General features: G+C 43.1%; 4 protein-coding genes across 4 annotated transcripts; 1 reads left to right on the top strand and 3 right to left on the bottom strand.

The window, feature by feature from the left end:
* Positions 1-1,902: 1,902 nt before the first annotated feature.
* On the bottom strand, positions 1,903-4,257 carry EAF02_007112 (uncharacterized protein). Its single transcript, XM_038903160.1, has 2 exons — positions 3,391-4,257; positions 1,903-3,035 (listed from the first exon to the last, which is right to left on the bottom strand). Exons 1-2 carry the CDS (start codon positions 3,907-3,909, stop codon positions 2,640-2,642), a joined length of 915 nt encoding a protein of 304 aa, XP_038757481.1. The 5' UTR covers positions 3,910-4,257; the 3' UTR covers positions 1,903-2,639.
* Positions 4,258-9,108: 4,851 nt separating this feature from the next.
* On the bottom strand, positions 9,109-9,877 carry EAF02_007111 (uncharacterized protein; the record flags this gene model as incomplete). Its single annotated transcript, XM_038903159.1, has 2 exons — positions 9,109-9,416; positions 9,562-9,877. The coding sequence occupies 2 exons, from the start codon at positions 9,875-9,877 to the stop codon at positions 9,109-9,111; spliced, it is 624 nt and encodes a 207-aa protein (XP_038757480.1).
* A 360-nt stretch (positions 9,878-10,237) lies between these two features.
* On the top strand, positions 10,238-17,718 carry EAF02_007110 (uncharacterized protein; the record flags this gene model as incomplete). The annotated part of the gene is made up of 13 exons (XM_038903158.1): positions 10,238-10,283; positions 10,937-12,351; positions 12,409-12,736; positions 12,889-13,099; positions 13,189-14,024; positions 14,119-14,411; positions 14,497-14,849; positions 14,907-14,946; positions 15,085-15,110; positions 15,704-15,796; positions 16,081-16,887; positions 16,958-17,459; positions 17,517-17,718. 13 exons carry the CDS (start codon positions 10,238-10,240, stop codon positions 17,640-17,642), a joined length of 5,076 nt encoding a protein of 1,691 aa, XP_038757479.1. The 3' UTR covers positions 17,643-17,718.
* Positions 17,719-22,299: 4,581 nt separating this feature from the next.
* On the bottom strand, positions 22,300-22,542 carry EAF02_007109 (uncharacterized protein; the record flags this gene model as incomplete). The annotated part of the gene is made up of 1 exon (XM_038903157.1): positions 22,300-22,542. The coding sequence occupies one exon, from the start codon at positions 22,540-22,542 to the stop codon at positions 22,300-22,302; it is 243 nt and encodes an 80-aa protein (XP_038757478.1).
* Positions 22,543-24,220: the final 1,678 nt, after the last annotated feature.

Here is a 24,220-nt window from a genome sequence, read left to right as displayed (position 1 = left end):
TGCTTCTATTGCTTTTCATGATCCTATCCCTCATCTGCAACTTCGAGATTATGAGCATTCACAAGTATCAGGCTTTCTTAGACGAGAGGTGGGTAGAGGGGACAGAAAACTTCCAAGGTTCTCTTGAAAGTGGCCCAGATGTAATGAATCAATTTCGGGTAACATACTAGGCGAGGGGGCGGGAGGCGAAGGGGCGGCAAACGAATTACTTTTTGATGCTGAATTAAGGATAGCCAAGGAGTTTAGCGGGCGTTTACTAGTATCTAATGAAGAGAAGAAGTAGAAGATAGAAAGTGGGAGAAATAAAGAGGTGGGTTCTATCTTTAAATGCACCGATGGCGAAAGATTTTAGGATATTATAATTGAGTAACAATATTATCAATATTTGTAAGCGTCTGCGATTTTCAATGAGTTTTCAGACAGTTTACTAGCCTTGACTCGTGCATCACACAGCTGTCTATTCACCAGGCCTGAGACAGTCCCATTCATCCGAATCCACTTACTAACCACTTCCTCGGATAACCTAAACATCTCTTCCCTTGAATCCCAAAATGCGTGGTCACAAATCCGAAAGTCCCAAGTTCTGGTACTCACCGCCATAGTCTGATCCTATCTCATCCCATTCTATCCCTATCCTATTCAATCTAACGAAAAATCCTGGAACAATTCTGCTCGCTTCTCATGATAATCCCATACACGATGCCGAGTTTCTGATATCCTCGAATTGCAAAACCCCTATTTCGATACCAGCACTCATGCATTTTCGTCCCATCTTATGATATCCATCCTAGTTGAATGTTAGAATTTTTTGAAGAACATCAACGCCACATCTCACTGCCCAACCCCCGACCCTCCTTCCTCCCCTCCCTTCTCGCATTATTCTTCAACAGACCCGAAGAAAAAAAGAACTACCTTTCCCGCTCCTGTTATAGATTTGCCCAGCACCTACTCAGATTCCTCCACCCCTTCTCGGACAACAGTGAATAATCATAAGCCCCCGCCCTCTCCATGTACCCTTCCACTTACCCTTCCCAACCCGAGCCATTCCATCTCCAATCTCCCCAACTATTCAAACTTACCCCCAAATCCCAAATAATCAACACAACCCTCAATCTCATTTGCGAGATCACAATACAACACTAATCTCATCATCCGTCCCTCAATCCTTCCATCCATCCTAGACATCCTTCCAAATATCCTCTCCGCTCCGCTCCCATCCGCTCACCTCCCCCTCAATTCAAGCACCCCCAATCTCCCAATCTTCTAACCCTGAATCCATATATATCCTAGACACCTTTCCTCCTCCCCCCCTCTTCACACCACTATACCTCTAAACACCAACTCAGGACACCAACAACAACAATCCAAATCAAGATCACCCACCAAAAAGTTTGACTCTAACCCCACCCCAATCCGAATCCCAATCACAATCACAATCCCAATCCCCATCCCAAACACCTACCCAACTCCTCCATCCAAGCCTCAAACCCCCGACTCCGCCATCTTCCCCCTTCTTCTTTTCCCTCCCCCTCCTAAAGCTCCAAGTCCATCCACATCCCCATCCACCCCCAAGTCCATGTCACGTCCAAGCACATTCCCAAATCCAAGTCCAAGCGCACGCACCGCACCGTCCTAGAGCGGAATCTCTCCACCTCATCTCTCACTGCTCAAATCATTCTAGAATTTATCTCTAGAAGAACCGCTAAGCATTAACCAGATCGCATTGACCATTCGTCTCTGATAGAATTAAGCATTCGATAGTCAGTAGGAACTAGTCTGCGGCTTGGAAGAGCCGATTATTATCGTGGTGAGGGCATTGGTATATCGACATTACGCGAACTTTGATTCACTTACATTAGGATCCCATCACCCAATCACAATGCAACACTATAGAACATATAGTCTTTGAATCTTCAAACTTTCATTGTAGCAAAGTTATGATATCTAATCTAACCCTATGACAAGAAACATATGGCCAGCAATTCAATCCTTATATTTCTCATCTTCTCTCGTCATTTCAAAACACCCCATCCATCCCATTCCTCGATCTTCAATCATCAATCCCATTCCCATTCCCATAAGTCCATGACCGTGATCATATCATTCCCAATACGCCATCCATTAGAATAATGGATCCATTCCATCAAACACCCAATCTTCCATCATTCGCCAATATCAAAGTCTAGATGATATATAGACGTCCCATTGTATTGCATCAACCAAAAAACCACACGCTAAAGCAACTGCGAACGCAAAAAAAGCAAAAAGACAATTAGTCTAAAATGTAATATGTATGAAGATCTTTGCCAAAAACAAAATCCCCAATGAAAAAATCAAAAGATATGCAAGCAATAGTATATTGCTCTGGCACAAAGGCCTAGTTCAAAGCCGATCGAAAAGTAAGCTGGATCTTTGGGTATTCAACGCGATGAAAGCAGGCGATAGCAACGCTAAATTCGACTCGCAGCAAACATTAAATTGTTGAAGACATGTCTGCCAATGTTGGTTGAAAATTATTGTGTGTTCATACATCTTTCTCTCAAATAGGCCGTTTCTTATCGTAATTGTGGTATCAAAAAGGAAGGGAATTCGTAGAATTCGTAAACGTCCAAGTATATATGTAACGTTCCAGGATTCATCTAAAAGGTACTCCAGTGCCAATCTCTTGGGACACTTGCTGGAAGACTCTCGGGTGGACCTTTCAGTTGTTGGCCAATGAGATTGTCGACAACTCTACCTCTGGCACAATTAACGACTGGAGTAGTGGGAGTTCTGGGTTCGTCTTGAGAGCTTTCGCTGTTGGAACGACTGGATCGTGCAATGGACCAGCTTCTATACTCGTGCCAGCAGTGTTCGCAGGAACGGCTTTGAGTGCCCTTTGGGTGGTAGTTGGCGTCTTGATCAAGAGGAATTGAATAACCAGAGTGTTGATCGCAGAAAATGTTTCCACAGCGCCGACAATGATGGCGCCTTGTGAAGTAGGTGAAGTATTTTGTGCAAGTAGTCTCATCGCAGATGGAGGATTCGGCATCAGGCTATTGAACGATAGAGTTAGCATCCCATCTTGGTAGATATTAAGAAGTAAAAGACTGAAAGATAATTGGCATGTAAGGTGCATAGATATTTTGTTTGAAGCACGCGACCCAGCCAAGCGATAAGGAATAGTGTGCATAGCGGCTAGGGATCCATTGCGAAATTCTAGCACGTAATATCCCCTTAGGTATTGCAACATTGTTTGCACAAGTTACAAATACCCCAAACACCCCAAGACTTCTTGAATGCAAAAAGAAAAGAAAAGACAAAAGGTGAGGCTCGCTCATAATCTTTCCTTTTCTTCTTCTTTGCTTTGCTTCATAAATAACAGAATGGGAAAAACGTTTGCTAACATACCTTCCAGTGATTTCTTGTTGGCATTGCGGTTACCTTTCCAAGGCCCTCGACACTCCATTCAGATTCAGTTATTGCGCCCAAGCCAAATTTTCCACTATCTCCAGTCGATCTTCTAGTCAATGTTGTTGCGCTCTCCAAATCATCAAAGCTGCTATGCATACTTTGTGGTGGAGTAAGTGGTGATGGCTTCATCATTCTCCTGGGTGGATCTGTTGGTCGCAAAACCGCTGGCACATACAATGGTGACTTGGGTGGTCGCAACTGTCTAGTGTGCGCTGGTAAATAATTTGGAAGTCCGTTTCTTGGTGAAGTGGGAGAAGCATTATTTGGAGTTGGCGGGGTGGTATTTGTTGGAGAGATTTGTTGGCTGTTGTAGAGAGTATATTGAGAAGGGGAAGCCGTGAATTGTTGAACCGGCATTGCGAAATCGGTAGACATCACTCTCGATTTCTCTGATGTGAAGTCGTAAGTGGTAGTAGGAGGAGGGTAGGGAGTCTGTCGATTTGTTTCGAAGAACATGGAATTTCACTCTCACTTTGTGATATGAGAGTTAAGGATTGGTGGAGGAGAGAAAAGGGTGAGAGGGATTGATGAAATGTTGCTTTTCCAACTCTTATCGGTGAAAGCGACCCAAGGTGACAGTGACAGCGACCGAACGGCGGCGATGCTATTGTGCGCCTCCTAGAAATAGGAGAGAGTAGGTTGACGATGCGGTTATCGTAGGCCTTACTATTCTTGTAAAGCCTTCTTCGGAAAGTTCTTATCGAAGCAACTTCCCAATTCGATTATTGAGAAATGATGTTTGGATGATTAATAACCACAATTATATTCGATTGATGGTTGATGAATGATCATGGCATATGAATGGTACTAGGTGAATCAATGATTATTTATTATGATGTATGTTATTAAGACTGTATGACTGTATGAATTCGGGAGTCTTGTAGAGAGAAAGGGAAAATAATCGAATATCGTGAAGAATGGGTAAGTAGTAGGAATTCGGTTTTATTTAATCTTTGGGTAGTGTTGTAGTATTGTGGCGGATGTATTGGATGATTGATAGTTCTCGCTTCGACCAATGGGTTCTTTATGAGTCGATGGATCGATGGATATGGGAGATAACAATGCAAATGCAAATGCAATCCAATCTTCTTTCAAAGATCCTTGCAAGGCTTTTCTAATTTCCCACACAATGGAACTTGGGGAACTAAACTCTTCGAATCCGATGTCTTAGAAGAGTAAGATAGATAAGAAAGATACGATAGGATAGGATGGGATGGTCGTATATGTCGATGTTGTACCTCGTTATACAGGATGGTAGAAGATTGAAGGTGGGTAAGAAGTTAAAATATAGGTAAGACTTGAAGCAGATGATTGGTAAAAGGTAGAAGGTAGAAGCAGAGATAGAGATATAGATGTAGATAGAGGTATAGATGTTGAAGTAGATGTTGAGGTAGAGGCAAGAAGTTCAAGTAACTTGGAAGAAAGGGTTGAAGTCTTTCTAAGTTTCCAATTGCTTTACTTTTGAATGAAGAAGGTATGTCGATGTTAGATTGTTGAGATGAGACGAGATGCGAGCATCGAGAGGGGGGGCAATTTGATATGTATACTCATACGCACATTGAACAGATAGAGTGGAGGGGGTGGGATAATGGAAAAGTGGATTGAAGCTAAGATATGGGATGCTGGAGTAAAAGTTGAGAGTCTAACGATATATCCTCGTCGATTCCTCGAGTCTCTACTTTTACCTTTGCTTTCCCAACTACCCGACAACTACTCCGTACTCGAGTAATTAACACGTGAATCACATGGGAAGAACCCAGTTAGAAATGTTTAAACTAATTTTGATCAGATATGTACCGGTCTTCAGCCTACAGTACATAATAGTTCAATATATTCTCGGAGGGCTAATGTCAGATATGGAGATATATGGGTAAATGGGTATATGGATAAGTAACCATTGGGAGCTTAGTATGTTTAGAACTTTAGTCTTGTAGAAGGGTCTAATTTCACTCAAGGATTTTACTTCCTCACTATTGATTTGAACATGACTTTTACGAGGCACGACTTATGTGTAGAGAACGTCGTCAAGAGTATAAAAAAAGAAGCATCTATGCCCATTCGAATCGCTCGATGCTGCATATGTGTTGAACTCCATTAAGCATTTCTGTACAATGTACATGCATCCCATTCATCATAGCAAGATTCAAATCCCGTACAGACGTGCAGTCTACACGGCAGAGCTATATTCCGAGTCTCGCCAATTTCGTCCATGTACAGTACAGTACATAGCAGAAATTAGTATCACCGTCGGAAGAATCCACTCTTCTACGGAGTAGATGAAATTGATGATCAGCTAAGCATCAAAACTTATGAATTACTAGGGTTGATTGGATAATAACTCACACAATGAAGTGGACTGGGGAAAAAAGCTAATAAGACTTGACATGATCGTAATAGTATTAGATACCTACGATAGGGATCCATTTAGTATCGGTAAATACCAGGATTAAAGGAGTTCGTGCCGAGATGTGAGCCCAAATTGATCAAGGATGCGAAACTACCTACGGAGAATGTCCTCCTCGTCAATTCAAATTTTTCCTTCCAGCCACAATTGACACAATGCACGGAAGTTTGTATCGGGAGGTAGGTGGTAGTGATATGGTTAGTCAAGGGATAAGAAACGAGAAACGAGAAACGAGAGGGAACAGACAATTACGATCAACAAGAGGAAAGAACAGATATCAATACACAGTACACTGTAAACAAGATTTCAAACATTAGATAAATGAGCGGTCAAAGAAAACAAATAGATATGTGTAACTCTCACTACATGTCGAAATTCATGCGCCGTCAGCCTCAAATAAAAATGGAATCTGGGTTTATCTCACACACATAGGTACATACATACACCACACGCACACGCACACGCACACAAAATCCGTACACACGCCTTCCCTTGGATCTGGATCTACCAATCTTATTGAGAAGTTCAAACCCATCTTCACTTATCAGCCATCAAGATGACACCCGAACTTGAGAGAAAGACCTCGTTAAACTTTTTTGAGAAGGGATCGACTAGGGTCCTTTCGGTCCATAGTATACACTAACAAAACCACTGTCGCGTGTGCATAAGCTAAAAATCAAAATCAAGGGTCTAATGCGAAATTAATTGGTGGCCAAGTGTTCTCTTATCAGAGTCATTTAATTGGCTGTTGGTAGAGAAACTATGATGTATTATTACGGTAACTCGTCGGGAGGGCGGATGTTGAGGAAGGATCTTGGTTGGAATGTTTGAAAGTCTGAAAGGCTTGAAGCTTGACAGGTCTTGAGTCTTGAGTGGTGGTCTTGACTCGAGAATACTGCTGGGTAACTGGGCAGTGGAGGCTTATGAAGTTATGAGAGAGGGTCGGTCGCATATAGGCAAAAGGGTCATAATGTTGTCGAGTTTGGGGGAAAGGGGGAGGGGAGGGGGGGCAATGGAGACACACATTGATCGGGGACTCCGTTTCATTAAAGGAAAAGAAACAATCGAGAGAACGTCTGAACAACTACGGAGTCACTACCTCAACATCTGAACACATACATCTGTTTCCTTACATCTATCTGTTCTACACATCTGAAATTGTAAGATGCTGCAATCTGATGTTCTGGACTCCTTGATACCGAAACCTAGGTGTCTCGGTAGGTTTAGTACCGGTATCGTAAATTCAATGGCGGTTTTTGAGTGACGACTTTTATCTCTTGGCTCTATGATGGTATGGAATCCATCATGAAGATCACAAAGATAACCAACGAGCCAACTTACTCGTAACTTGAGTATATATGGAGTAGAACTCGGGTACTGGTCCTCTGAAGAATTCACAGCGTCATTGGGATCTTGGGATCGCTCTGTGCAACGTGAATCAAAACCTTCCCTTATCTAAACTTTCTCAAACCAAGGAATTTTGATGGCCTTTGCAACTGCTACCGTTCCACACAATGCACATCTCTTGGTTTTCTCCGTACTCCCTTGGATGTGAATTCCCAAGTGAAAACGCTGGTCCTTTGGTCAATCAATGGTGTGGTGCTGTAACATCTTGCATGGTCGACGGTCGTATACATGAATTTCGTGACTCGCGCATACGGCGGCGACTATCGGAGTTTGTCGGCGGTCGCCAATTAATTTATCGCTGTTAAGCTGCTTGGTTGAGGCTGTCTCACGACTTGCTTTTCATCACATCCAACCAAATTCACCTGAGGGGCACCCCTCCAAGATCCATCCATCAAGCTCATCCAAAATATAATTGGTCTATTCTCATAGCCGACAAATTTCCCAATTCCAATCCATTTTCCGGAAGATCCATTTAAACCGTTGAAGCATAGTAATACTCTAAACTCAATCAATCGTTAGTCGGGATTCTCGCCCTGTCGCCAGACGGAATCCAAAAATACTTGGCCACACAGAGAGCTGGGCTGGGTAAAGTCTCCAACGCTACTACTTAGTTGCCGAGAGCATTCCAATGACCGACAGCATGCTAATCGGTGCGACTTCTCAAGATCGTCACGAAACGCGATTCAATTAACTGCCTTTAATGACGATGTAACACATTCCAAGGCCTTGTAATGAAATAATTTTTGGTACTGTATGCAGAGCTCAGGGGCCTGATGATGCCCTTCATGCTGATCCGGATTTTACCTTTGAGTATCAACCACCGAGAGGTCATCTCTCAGCGCGGTAGCGAGTCTACTTCACACTGTAAAATCATCATGGGATGTAAATGCAAGAGATGCAGAAAGGTGGTATCACTGTGGGTATTGGGGAAGGTTTCTAGGGAGAAGACCTAGAAAGAATCTGTACGGAATCAAATGGACCGTTCGATCACTGGACTCTTGTGTGGATTGTTGACAGCTCAATCTTGGTGGCAAAAAGATTAACCCAACGGCCTTGAAGCTTTGGAAGATCTGTTATCAACTCAACACTTGTCACTTGCTTTTCTGTGTCTTGTTTCTTGTGAGGCTGTGAATTTCTTCGGCAAATTGTCTCTGGTTTCTTCGGATCTCAACCGGATTAATTCTGGCACTGAGATTGAAGGTGGGAATTTATATTGGGCCCTAATGTGGATTTTCAACACATCGACCCCTCCAGAAATGCGCCCCCATTCTTGGAGATTTCCGCTTCACGTTTCTTTCGAGGCTTGTTATTTGCAGTAGCGGGCCCTTTTCACTCTATGGTACACTACCGATATTGGCGAGGCGGAGTGTAATGCTAGGATATGTATACAATGCATTGACAAATTTTGATCGTGAAAGCTTCATGGCAGTTAGAAGGATTCATTTCCAGTCATGCGGAGGTTGAGATTTTAAATTATTGATTGCTGTTGCCAGTTAAGGGTAAGTCTCGAAGAGAAGAACGTGCAGAAGTCAAGATCCTTCCGCTCCAGGTAAGGCTGCCCCGGATCTTATTGAAGTGGAGTAGCAGTTTCATGCTCCTAGAAGGAGAAAACAATGGTTCGTGGGAAAGAGGACAGACAGTCTTGTAAGTTGTGAGAGACTTTTGAGCCATCCATATTTTTGCCTAAATTAAGGGTCTGCGCGGGAAACGCGGACTATGGGGCGCTCAAATACAATACCCATTTCGTACCCATTCCGCCCCATTATGTGGCTGCATGGACCATCGTCAAAATTGACATCTCCGTGGTCTTTCGGTATTTTGGTGTAAGAGGAAGTGTTCTTTGTTCACATCTGTTGCAACTTTGTAACCCTGATGATCTTTGGAAACTTGACAAAACTGGACACGACTGAAAGTGAGGATAGTTCCTGATCGTCGAGAATCGGGTCCTTCAACGTATCATGATAGTAGGCCGTCTTTCTGGGACGATCAAACCTCCATGAGGAAGTTGAATGCGCTCGTTTAAACCCCGGCAATGGAATATCTTGCATATCACAGTCGTTTCTGTTGATATCTCTTCCTCGATCTGCGGTGATGCATTTCCATCCAGGATTGGATTGTCCGACATCGCAATCAGATTCTCGCAAGGTTGATCCTTATCACTATTGATGGCGGTTGAGAAATATCCTTGGAGCCATGCAGAATTGCTATCGTCAATTAATCGAAGGCTAGTGATGCCGTCTCCCTGCTGGCATAGAAGTTATCTCCAGAAGAATCCCCTACCCACACAGATAACGTACGAGCTGCTGGACGTCGATGAAAGTCTTTCAATCGAAGATACTGTGTCATATCGGCTAAAAGTACCATGAACTCGAACTTTCGATCGTCATGGGTGATTTGTTGCTTCAAAATTGAGATCTGGGAAGCCATGGCTCCTCCCTCGCAAGTTCTTGGGAGTTGGCAACATCTTGAGCCCTCATGTGCTAGATTTTCCAAGAGAGATAGACTAGCCTTTTCACATGCCAACAGGACGTGAGGAAGTCTCATACGAAAACTCGCTGTATCACTGGAAAGGGTTCCTGCCTCATTTCTTTTCTTGTTTTTTATCAAATACATGGCATTTGCTTTTTCTTCTTCCGCTCGGCTTTTCTCCAGGTTTGCAATCCCTTAAGGATTTCACTGGAACTTTTATTCGCCAGGGATTAATTGTTGCAACCACGAATCCAAAAATCTATGGGTTGCCTGCCTCATCTTGAGAGCTCTCATTTCCATATTCTGATATCTTCACAGTAGACAAAGCAGGTTTCATAAAGATATTTTCAGCCCGTCTATTGCGGCGGTTCAAACGGAATGGGTATGCAATCAATGCGAGTCTACGTATTGGACAAATTATAGAATAGAATCTGCCAAAGCTATGGCGCATAATGCGGCTTGTTACATTTCGACCCGACTTCCTTAATTGCGGAAACGCACAGCATGTTTTCAACCCCCTCGAATGAGGTCATGGAATTAACACCGCATGGTAAGTCTATTTCTCAATGGAACAATATGACGAAAAATATACTCTCCACGGATGCGTGCTGCGGATACGATCAGTGTCTGCTCTACATTAAACAAATTCTCTCTTCACTCAAAATTGCATTTTGTGGCCGTTTGTTTGTCTCAAGGCACAATGATGTTGGTACAGGGGGTATCCATCTTCCAATTGAATAAATGCTAGTTCTTGCGCCCATGAATACTACCTAAATGCGCTCGGCCTTGGGCAATTCGCAAGTGGTACCTTAATCACAGGTCGTAAAAAGAAATGCAATGCAGGATTCCTATATTCTGTGTACGAATGGCCATATAATGCATAGCTTGGAAAGTTCGTTTGTTTCCTGTCTGTTGATTTGCGGCGTATTGAAAGCCTTGCATGCAGCCTTCCAGCTGCTTTGGTTGGACAGACAAGATTGAGGGCCTTTATCACCCATTCACAATCAAAGGTGGCCATCATTGTCTGTAAATGAGACGAGTTGAAATACCACTATCTTTCTCATCATGTACTCGTAAAAATATCTGAAGGACTTGAATTACATTCTGAAATAATAATTACTCGTGTCGTTTCCTATCGTCGTCGCTGATATATCACGTTCTGGTGCACACCTTTAATTTGTTCAGAGACACTGGTGATCATAGCGAGTAGTATAGCTAGCTGGCGAGGTGATACCGTAGGTCGAGGATGGCAGGGGGGAGATGGAGAAGATGGGAGTTGGAGAGGCAGAAATAAAGGCTCAGGAGGTACTGGAAGACAAAGTTCTCGTAAAAGCTTTGGTTCGCATGTTCGCGGTCGCGGTCGTGGCAATGGAGAAAGAGGTCTGGGTAATCCCAGTCGGTCGGATGAAATATGCTGGAGCTTTCAAAGGACAGGCAAGTGCTCACGCGGATCGCGATGCAGATTTTCTCACGAAGTCTCGAATGCCGATGAAGTATTTCAACAACCTCGTTCAAGGCCCGAGGAGACATTGGACCAACAGGAAGCGAGAAACACATATTCTAGTTGGAAGTACCTCATCAAGTCCCACCCTAGACCCAACGATATCCGAACTATAAAAATGCTGTGGCAAGGTGCTCTTAAGATTTTGGATGGCGAAGACCGAGACAACAAGCAGATGGTCCCTCAAGATCTAGAAAACGACAACTTTTTTGGTCGCGAACACATTCGAGTCCTTCTGGGGATGACTACTCATACGAATGGCGCAGGAACATATGTTAAACTTGTGCAGCCTTTCCTATCTGTCATGGTACATCAGGCATTATTGGACTGCTTGTCTATCGACACTTGTGTGGGGAACCTCTACAACTTTATCAGCGGCAGTAATGGATCTCGTGCGATCCCTTTCTTTCAAACTCTAATCACTAATCTGCTGGAGATACATTATTCCTCCAGCCAGGCTTCCACCGATGAGATAGAGAAGACTTTGATCGCAATTTCTACTTGCCTTCGAGAACTTCTTAGACGAGAGCGACATGCATTGTTCCATGATGACCTCCCCAATCTTGTGACTTCACTCGAGATTTCTGTGGCTATCATTGGTGTCGATCGAAATTCGGCAGCTTTCGCCATAATTCCATCTCGCATTCAAGAGATTCAAGGCATGATAGCCCGAGCTAAAGGACTTCTTTATCAAGAAGATCAGCAGAAGATTGATGGTTTCTCTACCGCAGTCGTATCGACATATCCCCGGGAGATAACTTTACCTCAAGGAAGACATGACAACGACAAGATGGACGTCACAAGTATCAGGATTTTGCCGACCGAGGAGGAAATTCGTAGCGAAGCTGTCGAATTCCTGCCTTTAACAGATGTCGATCAGGATCACTTCCTAGTAGACCCTGCAGCAAGACTCTTAGATACACACTTTCGATTGTTAAGGCATGATATTTTTGGTGAACTCAAATCCGTTCTCGGTGGTCTTATCCTTTCCATTGAAGCGGAGCCATCGCTACTGGAAAAATCGAGGCTCAATTTTGCAAATATTAGAGCGCACTCTTATGCAAAAGCACAAGTAGCCGAAATTACCTTCAACCATCGACGAGGCCTGGAAGTCCAAGTTTCATTCTCTCATCCTCCATAATTGGCCAAAAAATCTAAAAAAGACATGGGAAAGTGGTGGGAAGAGTCGAAGCGACTCGCCGAAGGCGTTTTACTGTGTTTACTCTCATTCAATGGAACGAAATGCACTCCATTATTTTTAACCGTCACAAAAAAGTCGACGGGTCTCGAATTGGATCATAACTTGATTTCAAACGAATCACGAGCGATCGTTACTGCAAAACTTGCCACTGAAAGTTCAAATGATTTCGAGAGTCTGACGCTGTTGAACTCAAGCTCAGCTGGAGGAATTCTGGTAGAACTTCCTAGTGTGATTCTCGCCACTTTCACGCCTATCCTTGAAAACCTCCAAGATATGCAAAGACTAAATCGATTACCTTTTCGTCGATGGATTTTGCCAGACCGTCGACAGTTTGGTAGTTCAGCTACCCTGGATATACCACCCCCGTTATATGCCCGCGGATTAAAATTTACGTATTCGCTAGACTCTATATTGCAAGATAGGTCAAAGGTCATCTTCTAATCAAAACTTCAGAATCCTCGGTCGATGATGCCGGACTCATTGATGAAATTGAGCAACGAACGGAACTCGATCGTGGGCAAAGTGAAGCATTACTTGCTGCTCTTTTACGAGAGTTCTGCCACATTCAGGGACCTCCAGGCACAGGAAAGTCTTTTCTAGGCGTGAAGCTTGTCAAAGTTTCATTATCGTGCGAGACGGCGAGACTTGGTCCCATAATCATTGTGTAAGTTGGATACTCTTTGATTCACATGTTTTAGGAAATATGGCAACAGTCCCATGATCCCACATTTTACATTCATTAATTTTGCATAGTTGCTACACGAACCATGCTCTTGACCAGTTTCTTGAACATTTGGTACAATCCGGCATTGAGAAAGTGATTCGAATAGGTGGGCAAAGTAAATCGAAGATTCTAGATGGAAAAAATCTTCGAGTGGTCTCTCAAGGTGAGACTACGACCAAGCCCGAAAGTAACACACTTAGAACCAGCCACTCGGCATTGGAAAATGAAGAAAATTATGTGGAAAAGCTTCTTCGACGATTGAATGGACTTGGAGATTATCCAGATTGGGGATCATTAAAGGACTACGTCGCTCGGCACTATTATAAGATCTACCAACAATTCGACAGGTTTGATGAGGATGGCTTTGAAATGGTGAGGATGCCCTTTTTCTTATCAAGTGGTACAATTCCTCTATTCCACTTGACTATGCTAATGATATACGATAAGGTTGGTGGAGAGCCTTTCGATTTATGGCTCAGGTATAACACTGAAATGGAGGGACAAGCACCAGTGTTTTCGGAGACACATACAATAGATGACCTGATAGAGTTCGCAAATATCAATGTGCACGCACTATATGGCAACGAAAGGATCATTCTTGTTAGACATTTGGCAGAAGAAGCGCGTAAAGAAGTTACGAACGACTTATTTGAGTCCATGACTCGGACCATGGAACATAACCAGACAATACAGAACGTATATTCCGATAAAGACCGGCGTGTATTACAGGGAGCGGATATCATTGGGGTAACTACGACTGGTCTTGCAACGAAAATGTCGACTTTGAAACACGTCAAAGCTAAAGTAATTGTCTGCGAGGAAGCGGGGGAGGTTCTTGAGGCTCATATGCTGTCTGCGCTTCTACGTAAGTAGTGTTTTTTTGTTCGGTTTAGTGCGACGATAAAATTCAGAAATTGCTAAAGTTTTCGATCTGTCAAGCTAATTTTCGTTGTTTACAGCAAGCGTTGAACATGTCATCTCTATTAGAGACCACGAGCAGCTCCGCCCCTCTACAAACAACTACAATTTGTCTCTTGAAAGCCAAGCGGGAGCTCTGTATAAACTAGACCGCAGTCAATTCGAGAGGTTATCTGTTGGCGACCCCGGACGGCTCACCCTTCCAGTGGCTCAACTGAATATCCAGCGTCGTATGCGCCCTGATATATCGAGATTAATCAAGACAATATACCCAAGGTTGGTTGATCACGATGTAACTAAAATTCTCGCAGACGTTGTTGGAATGCGAAAAAATGTAAGTGTTGCCTCGCACTACTTTTTTTGCGAGTGTGCCAGAATTCTCTATAGCTCCCTTGGAAAGCTGCTTACATTCGATATAGACTTACTGGCTTGACCACACAAACGTCCAGGACAACGCAAATGGAGATGATGCCGACAAAAAGTCCCATAGCAATATATGGGAAGTAGAAATGACAGCGGCACTTGTAAGGCACATAGTTCGACAAGGTATTTACAGTAGTAGTGATATCGCTGTTTTGACGCCTTACAGTGGACAGTTGCAAAAATTGCGGAAGCATATGGGCAAAGAGTTTGAGATTGTTTTATCTGAACGCGATCAAGAAGTTCTTGCTAGGGATGGTTTTACCACATCAGATGAAAAGCCTGACACCTCGACGTCAACATCTGGAGACAGAAAACCTCTTGAGAAGAAGAACTTGAGTGAACTTCTTCGGTAAGTGTCATCTCATGGTAATAATTGAAGAGCAAAACTGATTTCATCTTTATTCAGTATTGCCACTGTCGATAATTTCCAAGGTGAAGAGGCGAAGGTTTGTCATCGTTTCTTTGGTCAGAAGCAACAAGGAGAAGAATATGGGATTTCTCAGAACTACCAATCGCATCAACGTCCTTTTGGGTCGAGCCCAACATGGTCTGTATCTCATTGGTAATTCTGACACATATTCCAGCGTAGCCATGTGGAAGCACATTTTAGGTATGCTAAGGGAGACCAATTCCGTCGGTAATTAATTCGCTCTTTGTTGCCCTCGTCATCCCGAAACCGAGATCCAAGTTTCCGAGCCAGATGATTTTGCAAGATGGAGCCCCGTAGGTGGTTGCAATCTATCTTGTAACAAACGCTTACCAGATTGCGGACATCAATGTACAGCTCGTTGTCACTCGGATAGCATGCATCAGGCTTTCAGATGTCCAAAGCCGTGCGAACGCCTTCATGAGCCTTGTGGACACTCGTGCCAAAAGAACACCTGCGGAGAAGATTGTGGACTGTGTCATTTCAAACTGGACAACATTCAGCTTCCGTGCAGTCACTATAAGGATGGGGTCTCATGTCATTTGACACTAGACCTGTACAAGATTCCGTGTTTAGTTATGTTAGGAAAAGAAGTTCCCGACTGTGTTCATATAGTTACTGTTACATGTTCTCGAGATGTTGAATCACCGACCTTTAGCTGTCCCACGATCTGTGGTGAAATTTTACCATGTGGGCACACATGTGGTTCGACTTGTGGCCAATGCAACAAAAAGAATGGAGAAGTGATAGTTACTGAGCATCGACCATGTAAAAAGCCATGTGGCCGTGCCTTCGGAACCTGCAATCATAATTGCCAGCGAGCCTGTCATTCAGGACGAGAGTGCGGATTGTGTTCATCGAACTGTGAGGTATGTACTGTGTGGTGTGATTGTTTCGACATAGGATCTCAGCATCTGACTTCTGAGCTAATAGGTTCAATGCTCGCACTCTAAATGTACATTGAAATGTTACGAAGCTTGCGCACCATGTATAGAACTATGCACATGGTCATGCAAGCATGAAGGTACTTGCAAGATGCCGTAAGTTACCGCGAACTTTTTTATTTTGAGTCGAAGATAGGGAATTTTGTTTTGAACCCCACTTTGTTCTAAGACCTCTTCTCCATCATAAAGCTAATGAAACATGCAAATAGATGTGCTGGTTCATGCGATAGATTGCCGTGCAATAAACGTTGTTTACTACAGCTTTCTTGCGGTCACCAATGCCCCGGGATTTGTGGCGAATTATGCCCACGCGACTATTGTCAAATATGCTCCATGAAAGAAGATCAGCGAGTCGACCTTCTTGAGTTGAAATTATACAAAGAGATTGACCTTGAGGATACTCCGATAATTGCGCTTGCTTGTGGTCACTTCTTCACAGCAGAATCACTCGATGGGTTGGTCGGTATGTCTGAAGTCTATGAACAAAACATCCATGGAGATTTCACGGCAATCAAGGAAACCACCTCACTGGCATCATCCGTTCCTCAGTGTCCAGATTGTCAATGTCCTCTTCGACAATACGCAACCCCACGATACAACCGAGTGATAAATCGGGCTGTCATCGATGAAATGTCCAAACGATTTCTTGTGAGTGGCCAAGTCGAACTTCTGGAATTAGAAAGAAAGATTCTTCATTTGGAAAAGGAATTTGAGAATTCTGTACCTGGGTTGATCCAGGCATTAGAAGGTACATGGGGAGAAATCAACGTATCTGAATTGCTTAAGGATCGAGATAATAAGTCGAGACAATTGGAAAAAACAGTGATGAGATTTTGCGAGAGGTTCAAGGATAAGCATCAACCTGCTACGAAACTTCATAATGCTATAATAACTTCAACGAGACAGCAACCGCTTGAAAATGTCTTGGGTGGCCTCTCAATTGCGGAGGGGATCGGAAAATCCCCGAGAGACCGAAGAATCGCTTTTGCAGGAACTGGTGCCATGCTTAAAGTCCAGTGAGTACTTGTATTCTTCCCAACATGATCAGGTAATTTGTTCGATTCAGACTGACGAGAGGAATATCAGATACCTCACCTTGGCCGATAGATTTCCGATAGCTCAGAAGCTCCGTTCACGTGATTCCACCATCAAAATATCTGGCGGGCCTCCAGACCAACTTGCGAAGCCCTTTTTTAAATCTTGCCTCTCCTACATCGAGTCATGTCGCGATGAAAGTCTGCCAAGACTAGCTGTCGAGGGCATACTCTATTTTGCGAAGATAGCTCGCCTATTCGATTTGTATACTCGCTCTATTGCCAATCATGAAGCGGGGGGTATCAAATTTCCTTCTCAGACAGAAAAGGCTAAAAGTCTATTGGATGAAGCAAAGGGACTTTGTCGAGAGGGATTCCAAAGTGCGGACTCGCTACTGATTGCTGTTGAAACATTAATCAGGCATTTAGGTAGAGAATGGTACGAAGAGGTCACTAAAGAAGAGTTAGATGCTATTAGGAATGCTATGGTCTCTGGGAGGGGAGGGATTGCTACACATAGTGGTCATTGGTATGAATGCAAGAAGGGACATCCGGTGAGTGTCTCTATAGCTTGAAAAATCGAGGAGAGTGATTTAGCTAACATGTGATAGTTTGCGATAGGTGAATGTGGAATGCCAATAGAAGAGGCTAGATGTCCTGAGCGTGGTTCGAGAATTGGCGGACAAAGGCATGATTTCGTCGAAGGTGTTGTGAGGTCAGAGAGAATGGAGAGATGAGGGTTTTAAATTTTGGTAATTTGTGATGGGCTTGGTGTGTGTTTAGTGTTTTTCGATTTGGTATCAGGTTTATTTTTGGATGTTTGCAGCTCCTTGGAATTGGATGAAGTAAATGTAAGGATGGAGAATAATTGGAAAATCGCAGGTATTCATTTACGGATATATTCCCGTTGAAGTAATGGTTCAATGAAACTACATCATTACGTATTCTTGACCATGATTTGTATATAAAGGGCTATACGGAGCACTTTTGATTTCATAACTGGTCCTTGATTTATTTCCTGGCGACTCTTTAACATCACATCTCGCCCCCTTGGCAGCACACCCCTCGTCTCATCAGGTAACGGAAAACAATCATACGACAGTGATAAAATAAAATGATCTATTTTCCAGGTGCTAGAATGCTATTTTAGAACGAGCGGGGAGCAAGATATTCTGGGGTTGAAGAGCATTTCGGAACGGATGTCAAAGATGAAGAGTAAACGATTAAATACACTGAAAGCAAGGGTGGTGTGGAGATATGAAGCTGTATTGCAATTTCATTTTCACCAGAATATATCCTATGTCCGATGAAAACTCTCTGAAACAAGTAATGGTATATATTGTTCTCATCTCGCCGCCTCAGGAGGCCAACCATCAATAGTTTCCACCACCCCGTTACTTCAAGCGCCACTCTAATCAAAGGCAAAGAGCGCGACAACACCTACTCACCAAGTCGGATACTAACTGGTTAATCCTCAGTCAACGACTGAGACGCGAAATTCTTTCCCCGAAGAACAGGATGTGTGAATACTTGCTTTCAATTATCAACATTATGACATGGAACAACTGCTCCTTCCAAAACTAGCTAGGTAGGAATGTTGTCGATTTCTTCCCGCGCACAACCTTGATCGAGCGGTTGGTGCTTCACAGATTCGCCTCCTGTTCGAAGGGGTCCAGGATTTTTGAATCATTCTGAGACGAAGAAAATAAAATGAAGAGGAACAGATCGCCCGTTGACTGAGCCAAAGAGCTGTTGACGCGGCAAATTTCCTCTAGTAAACGATGGAGTGAAGGTTTAAGGGATTTAGGAATTAAGATAGACCAAGTGAGGCGTGAAGGGGTCAGGGGTAAAGAAGAAGGCGGACGGAAGTGTGGCTATGACTGGCAGCATAGTCAGACCGTTAGCTGTGTGATATTCCTTTTCCCTAGATCCCATTACGAGTGATCTGCATGGCCTTTTCGAAATTGCAAGGCGGTTCAATGCCATGTAGGATATAGCCTTGAGAATTATGAACAAGACCAAATTGGGGAGGGACTTGTGAACTAGCCGTTAGTTCAAAAGACATGAGCTGACACGATGGGATGAACGAATTAAAATGCCTCTAGAGTATAGTCATGTTAATCATATAATATAGGGATATTGCCTTGCAAAAGAAATTCTAATGTCGGAATAATATTTGGTTAAAAGATTAAGAATTAGAAATTAAATAACAAATCAATCATTTGTTGAAAGCACCACTAACGTTCTAGTATCAGATATGCTAACATTCCGTGAAATAACCATGCAATGTGAAAAGGCGGTCTCTTCACACTCTTTAGATCCCATGGCGGTGCATACCACATGCATAGTTACCTTCAACTCTCATGGCACGATTTTGGTAATGCTGAGAGGTGAAAGGGATGCAAAACGTAGATTAAAAACACACACTAGGAGATAGAGAAAGTAGACCGAGTTGTCGGGAAATAATCTCGAAATTCGATATAGGTAAAAGAAAAATGGACATATGCTGGGGCGGGATAGCACACATGGCAAACAGAAATTTGAAGACTTCTCATGGCTGTTCATCTACAAAGATAAAATTGCACAATGCTTAACCATTTTACTATTTCATGATTCAAGATTCAATAATGAAGATTGAAAGGAAGAAAGAAACCTTGAAGCAAAACGCCCTAATTGACAGATGTGGGGTGAATTCTTTCGACTACTCACTCAAATTTGATCGGTGAGCATGAATGGACGACTTGTACAATACACATCACCGCCAGCAATGTTGTAGTGACTCGGCTAAGTGATTTCAAATCATATCCTGCGATAAGGAAATTGATATCGACCAAAACCTGACTCTTACAATACGGTTGTAGAACAACGACGACCACTCGGTGTCCTGTTGCGGTGACCCGGCCCCGCCAACCAAGAGCCGACACTTCGACACATGCTACAGGGCGACAGGATACGGATTTAGCAAAAGCTTGCGAGAAGGGATCATAATTCAAGCCTTGATGGCGAATAGGAAATCATGCGCATTGATGAATTGATGAAGAGGGGGGATGTGCCTTTCTCGTCATGCTCCATCGAAATCCTTCTCGTACTTCTTTCTACTTCCCTTCTCTCTTTTTTCAAATTAAAAATAAAAAGGAAGTAACAAACCATACCGAATCAGTTTGGCAATTGCCACCCAATAAGATCGAGATTCTCTTTCTTCACGGATCCTCTTCTCGAAGTTTCATTTCTTTCTTTTTCGTACCGAAAGTACAGAATGTGACGGACGCCTCTAGTTCTGTTCCCTGTTCATACTTGCATCGATTCAGTCGATCAGTACCCGGGTTAAAATGAATGATGATAAAAGCAAAAAAAACGGCAATGCGACGAATCTTCTTAGAATCAAGCCATGGAATGGACTTCTGCAGGGGAAAATGCAACTCACGATCAAAGAAATGGATGGTTGAAGCGAATCAAATTATCAATGCATTCAAGACTTGAAAATTTGAACAATTTTGATCATTTCATGCTGATAGGAGTGATAAAATGCTGGAGCCTAGAGTTTAAGACTGTTGAAGTTGCACGTAAGAGAGCCACAATACAAAAATGCTGCCATTTATAGTTACAAATGACCTGCCGTTGCATATTCTGCATGTTCGATTTCGATTCGCGACTGGAGAAAGGGAAGCCTCAAACCTCAACACACCACAAATTTCTGACCATGGCAAGACTATTCTCATAACCATGACCATTACCATTACACACACACACAGTCTGATATAGCCAAGTGGGAACTCTTTCAACCATAATCATGATACCCATGGACTTACTCTCTCTGTAACCCTACTCATACGACTTTCGAGACAATGAACTTCCTTCCATGGTACAGACTGTGACTCTATGGCGCCTTGAAATGAACCGAACTTTGTTGCCTTTCGAGTGACATCCAATGGGCAAATGTGAGCTTCCTTGTTGGTGAGCAAGCATGCCACGTTTTTGAAGTCGATCCAACAACGGAATGGTGCCCCGGGGGAGAGGGTATACACACCAAACACAATCAAGAAGATTTAAGCGAATGATTTCCTGTTCGAGCAGACTGAAAGCATTGGGGTGAATTTCCATTATTATCAAGGATTTTGATTAAACTTTTGGGGTAAGCTAAGATTCTGCCCCGGCCCGTCTAGTCTCACTGCTAAGATGCTAAGACATCACTAAAGATGTTAAGTTACTATATTCATTCATGGGGTACCGTTACAGGTAACCGAAGGCCACGGACTCCGGTTTTCATCGGTAAAGAAATGTAGGAATCTGGAATCTGAGAGCCTTGGAGGAACTGTGAGTGTCCGAAACCTCTGAAAGTATGCTATGTATGTACTCTGAATTATCGTGATATTGACTGGTTACAGACTTGATCGAATTCCGAATCGGATCAATGGTAGTTCCTGATTTTCACTGATCTTCAAGTCGGCGACTTGGCGGAGATTCCCAAGATTGAATGCATCAAGATGCATCGGGGGTCACCAAAAAGAAGGTCGTACTGTTGTGCACTTTTCACGTGGCTCTTGCGGATAACGAATTAATTTACACCCAGGTCGTAGCTTTTCTGAACCATGGGTACGGTTTTGAAAAAGCCCTCTATGCGAGACGGATAACGACATTCGAAGACCATTCTATTTCTAGATATCTACTCCGCTCTTAGTTGCAAATCAGAGTGTCTATCAAATCTACTTTTTTGAGCCCGAGGAAGTGGGTAGCACAGATCATTCAACTGGGATTTTGATGAAAGCAAATCCCGCTTTGACTGAAATGCTTGTAGAAGGAAATGTTAGTGGTACAGGGGAAGCGATATTATGGAAAGTTGATTGGTTACCCTTACGATCTGAATCTTATTTGATTGGCAAGCAGAGCCTCATGATCATGTCCAAAAATACCCACCCTGAGCATTCTTGCATCTATATCTCTATATGACACGAGGTATAGCAAGGGGTATAGTATGAAGATCTTCAAAAATCTGAAAGGGTCAGAGAGCCCAACCGGGGCAGAACCCACGCGAGGTAATCACTTCAACAGTTCACTTGGTAACAACATGACCTAAAAGAATCTTGAAAATGCTACCCTTTGACATCTAGGAGGAACGAGATCCCAACCGAACTATTTCATTTTAGACCCAGTTCATAGGAATTAGGACACGGTACTGCAAGCGGAAGTCAACTTTGGAGCTTGAGCATCTGCCTGCAAGAGGGTTACTAGCCTTGTATCAACTTCAATTTATCCTATTGGACAAAATACTGAGATACTTACCCGTAACCCAGGACATTTTTCCATACCAAATTAGTGTAACCACACACCTTGACAAATCTTGGCAATCTCTTCACAAAAAGCAAATTGCTTTTATATCAACTCATCATAGTTAGTTCAATATACTATCTGGATGTGGTACATTGACCCCTCATTCAAAAAATTATCGATCAGGACAACCTTGCGATGGTGGTAAAACTTAGCGAATAGATGTGCTTGGGATGTTTCCCCCGCTGTCGAAGAGTCGAAGAGTCTCTCCATAGTCTCTTCGGTATCGTAAAAGTTTCGGACGAACCCTGAAGGTTTGCTCTTTTTTGTCTCATCTCGTCGCCCAAACAATATGCTTTTCCAAGAAGTCATTATCGCGATCATATTTTTCCGTTGGCACAGATTCTCCTGCTCGTCTTCGTTGGCAGCATAAATTCAATATTGTTTGCATAATCTAATTAATATCCAAAGGATACACCGCTCAAGAAAATAACAATTTTCACTATACCTTTTGTCCCGAGGTTAATTCGTCCCCAATGATTGAGACGTTTGGGAGGCAAATAAGGTCATCGCCGTTGCAATGATAAACACAATGGATGGACAACTAAGGTAGATGTTGACAAAGTGGGCGACGCCAGCCATCATATGGAAGCTGAAGAACCCTTTTCGATTGAAACGTTGCTCCTCGGTAGCAGCTCACTGCAGATTGAAGTTACATTAATCAATCTCAAGTGTGTAGAACCGTTTGGTTATAATTTTTTTCTGATCAACCACACCCACATCGACGGAAATTTCTGCACTGTGTCTGTACTGAAATCTGCATTGACTATCGCTTCCAAAATGTCAAGCGTCACTGTGACGACAGAAGGAGCGCGATTGGCTACAGTACGAAAATCTACAACTAGCGGTGGAGAGATTACCAATGACGGTGATGACCGAGAGCATGCGTGACGATCAATTGGTCAATTACTCAGCCCTATAGCAGAGATGCCTTTTCCAGGGCTACAAAGTCAAAGCTAGGCATTGTGAATTATGGCTAGCTACAATGCACCAGACTGTGAGGCTGTGCAACACAACTACGATGTATCCAGGAAACATCTGACAACAAATTTCTATGGGTCTAATATACTTGCATGTTTCTTGTTGCTGACCAGATGATGAAGTGGGTTCTCTGCACCACCTCCCTTACGTCTGAGTAATGGAGGCATTAGAAAAATGCCACAATAAAACATCTGCGTTCTCAAATGCCGGAGGAACACCATGGAGCCGGCAGGTAATGTAATCTTAAATTCTTCGTCTTCAGGAGTGCATTGCTTTGGTACAGGAACACATCTATCAAATAAGCCATAGCACGCACACCTTCACGATGTGTTATAAATATTAGACGCCCTCATCGTATCAAGGGGTACCATATGGAGAAGATTCGCAAGATGTTCTGATAATAGCAACTTCAACGGGTCTGCGTTTGAGAATTAAATATACCAGCCAATTCCATCGTTAGGACCCGACTATAATTTGGAAAACTCGGTGCCAAGACGGCGAGGATTACTATTGCCAGGATTTGTAGCCAATCACTGATGATCAAACTCGAAGAAAAGGGGTTCATAGGGCTGAATTCCGAAGAGTTGCAGAAGAACGTGAAACCAAAGGGATATGCTCTGTTTGAGAGAATGAAGCTTCTGGGGGTAAGATGAACTATGTGTGTGTAGAAGAGGTGTTTTGGGTGATTTGAAGGGCTTCTAGAAGGATTTGATCCTTCGATAACGACGACTATGCTTTCACAAAACCAAGGATACACATATACACAAAAAAGGACATTATATCAATGCCAGGTCGATCAATATAATAATATCCACGCATTTGGTCAGATGGTTCAATCCTTCTGTGACACGACCCAAAGAAAGATGTTGTGGAGATCTCATGCATGATTTGAAATCAGGGGCGGACGTTGTGTGTTGTATAGAGAGGAATGATTCATCTTGAGAGAGGAGATGAACGAACAGGAAAGATAACTATGATGAAAATCTGCCTCGTGAAATGGGTCCTGCCG

This window comes from Botrytis sinoallii (genome assembly GCF_014898435.1).
Source record: "Botrytis sinoallii strain Bc 23 chromosome Unknown BSIN_011, whole genome shotgun sequence".
In the NCBI taxonomy this organism is placed as follows: Eukaryota; Fungi; Ascomycota; class Leotiomycetes; order Helotiales; family Sclerotiniaceae; genus Botrytis; species Botrytis sinoallii.
The sequence above is the reverse complement of the archived record's forward strand: the minus strand, read 5'-3'. Positions and strand labels throughout refer to the sequence as shown.

Coding starts and splice junctions, on each gene's coding strand:
- EAF02_007112 (XM_038903160.1), bottom strand. CDS start 3,909: ATGTTCTTCGAAACAAATCGACAGACTCCCTACCCTCCTCCTACTACC. Junction 3,036..3,390: donor CAACAAGAAATCACTGGAAG/GTATGTTAGCAA, acceptor ATCGTTCAATAG/CCTGATGCCGAATCCTCCAT.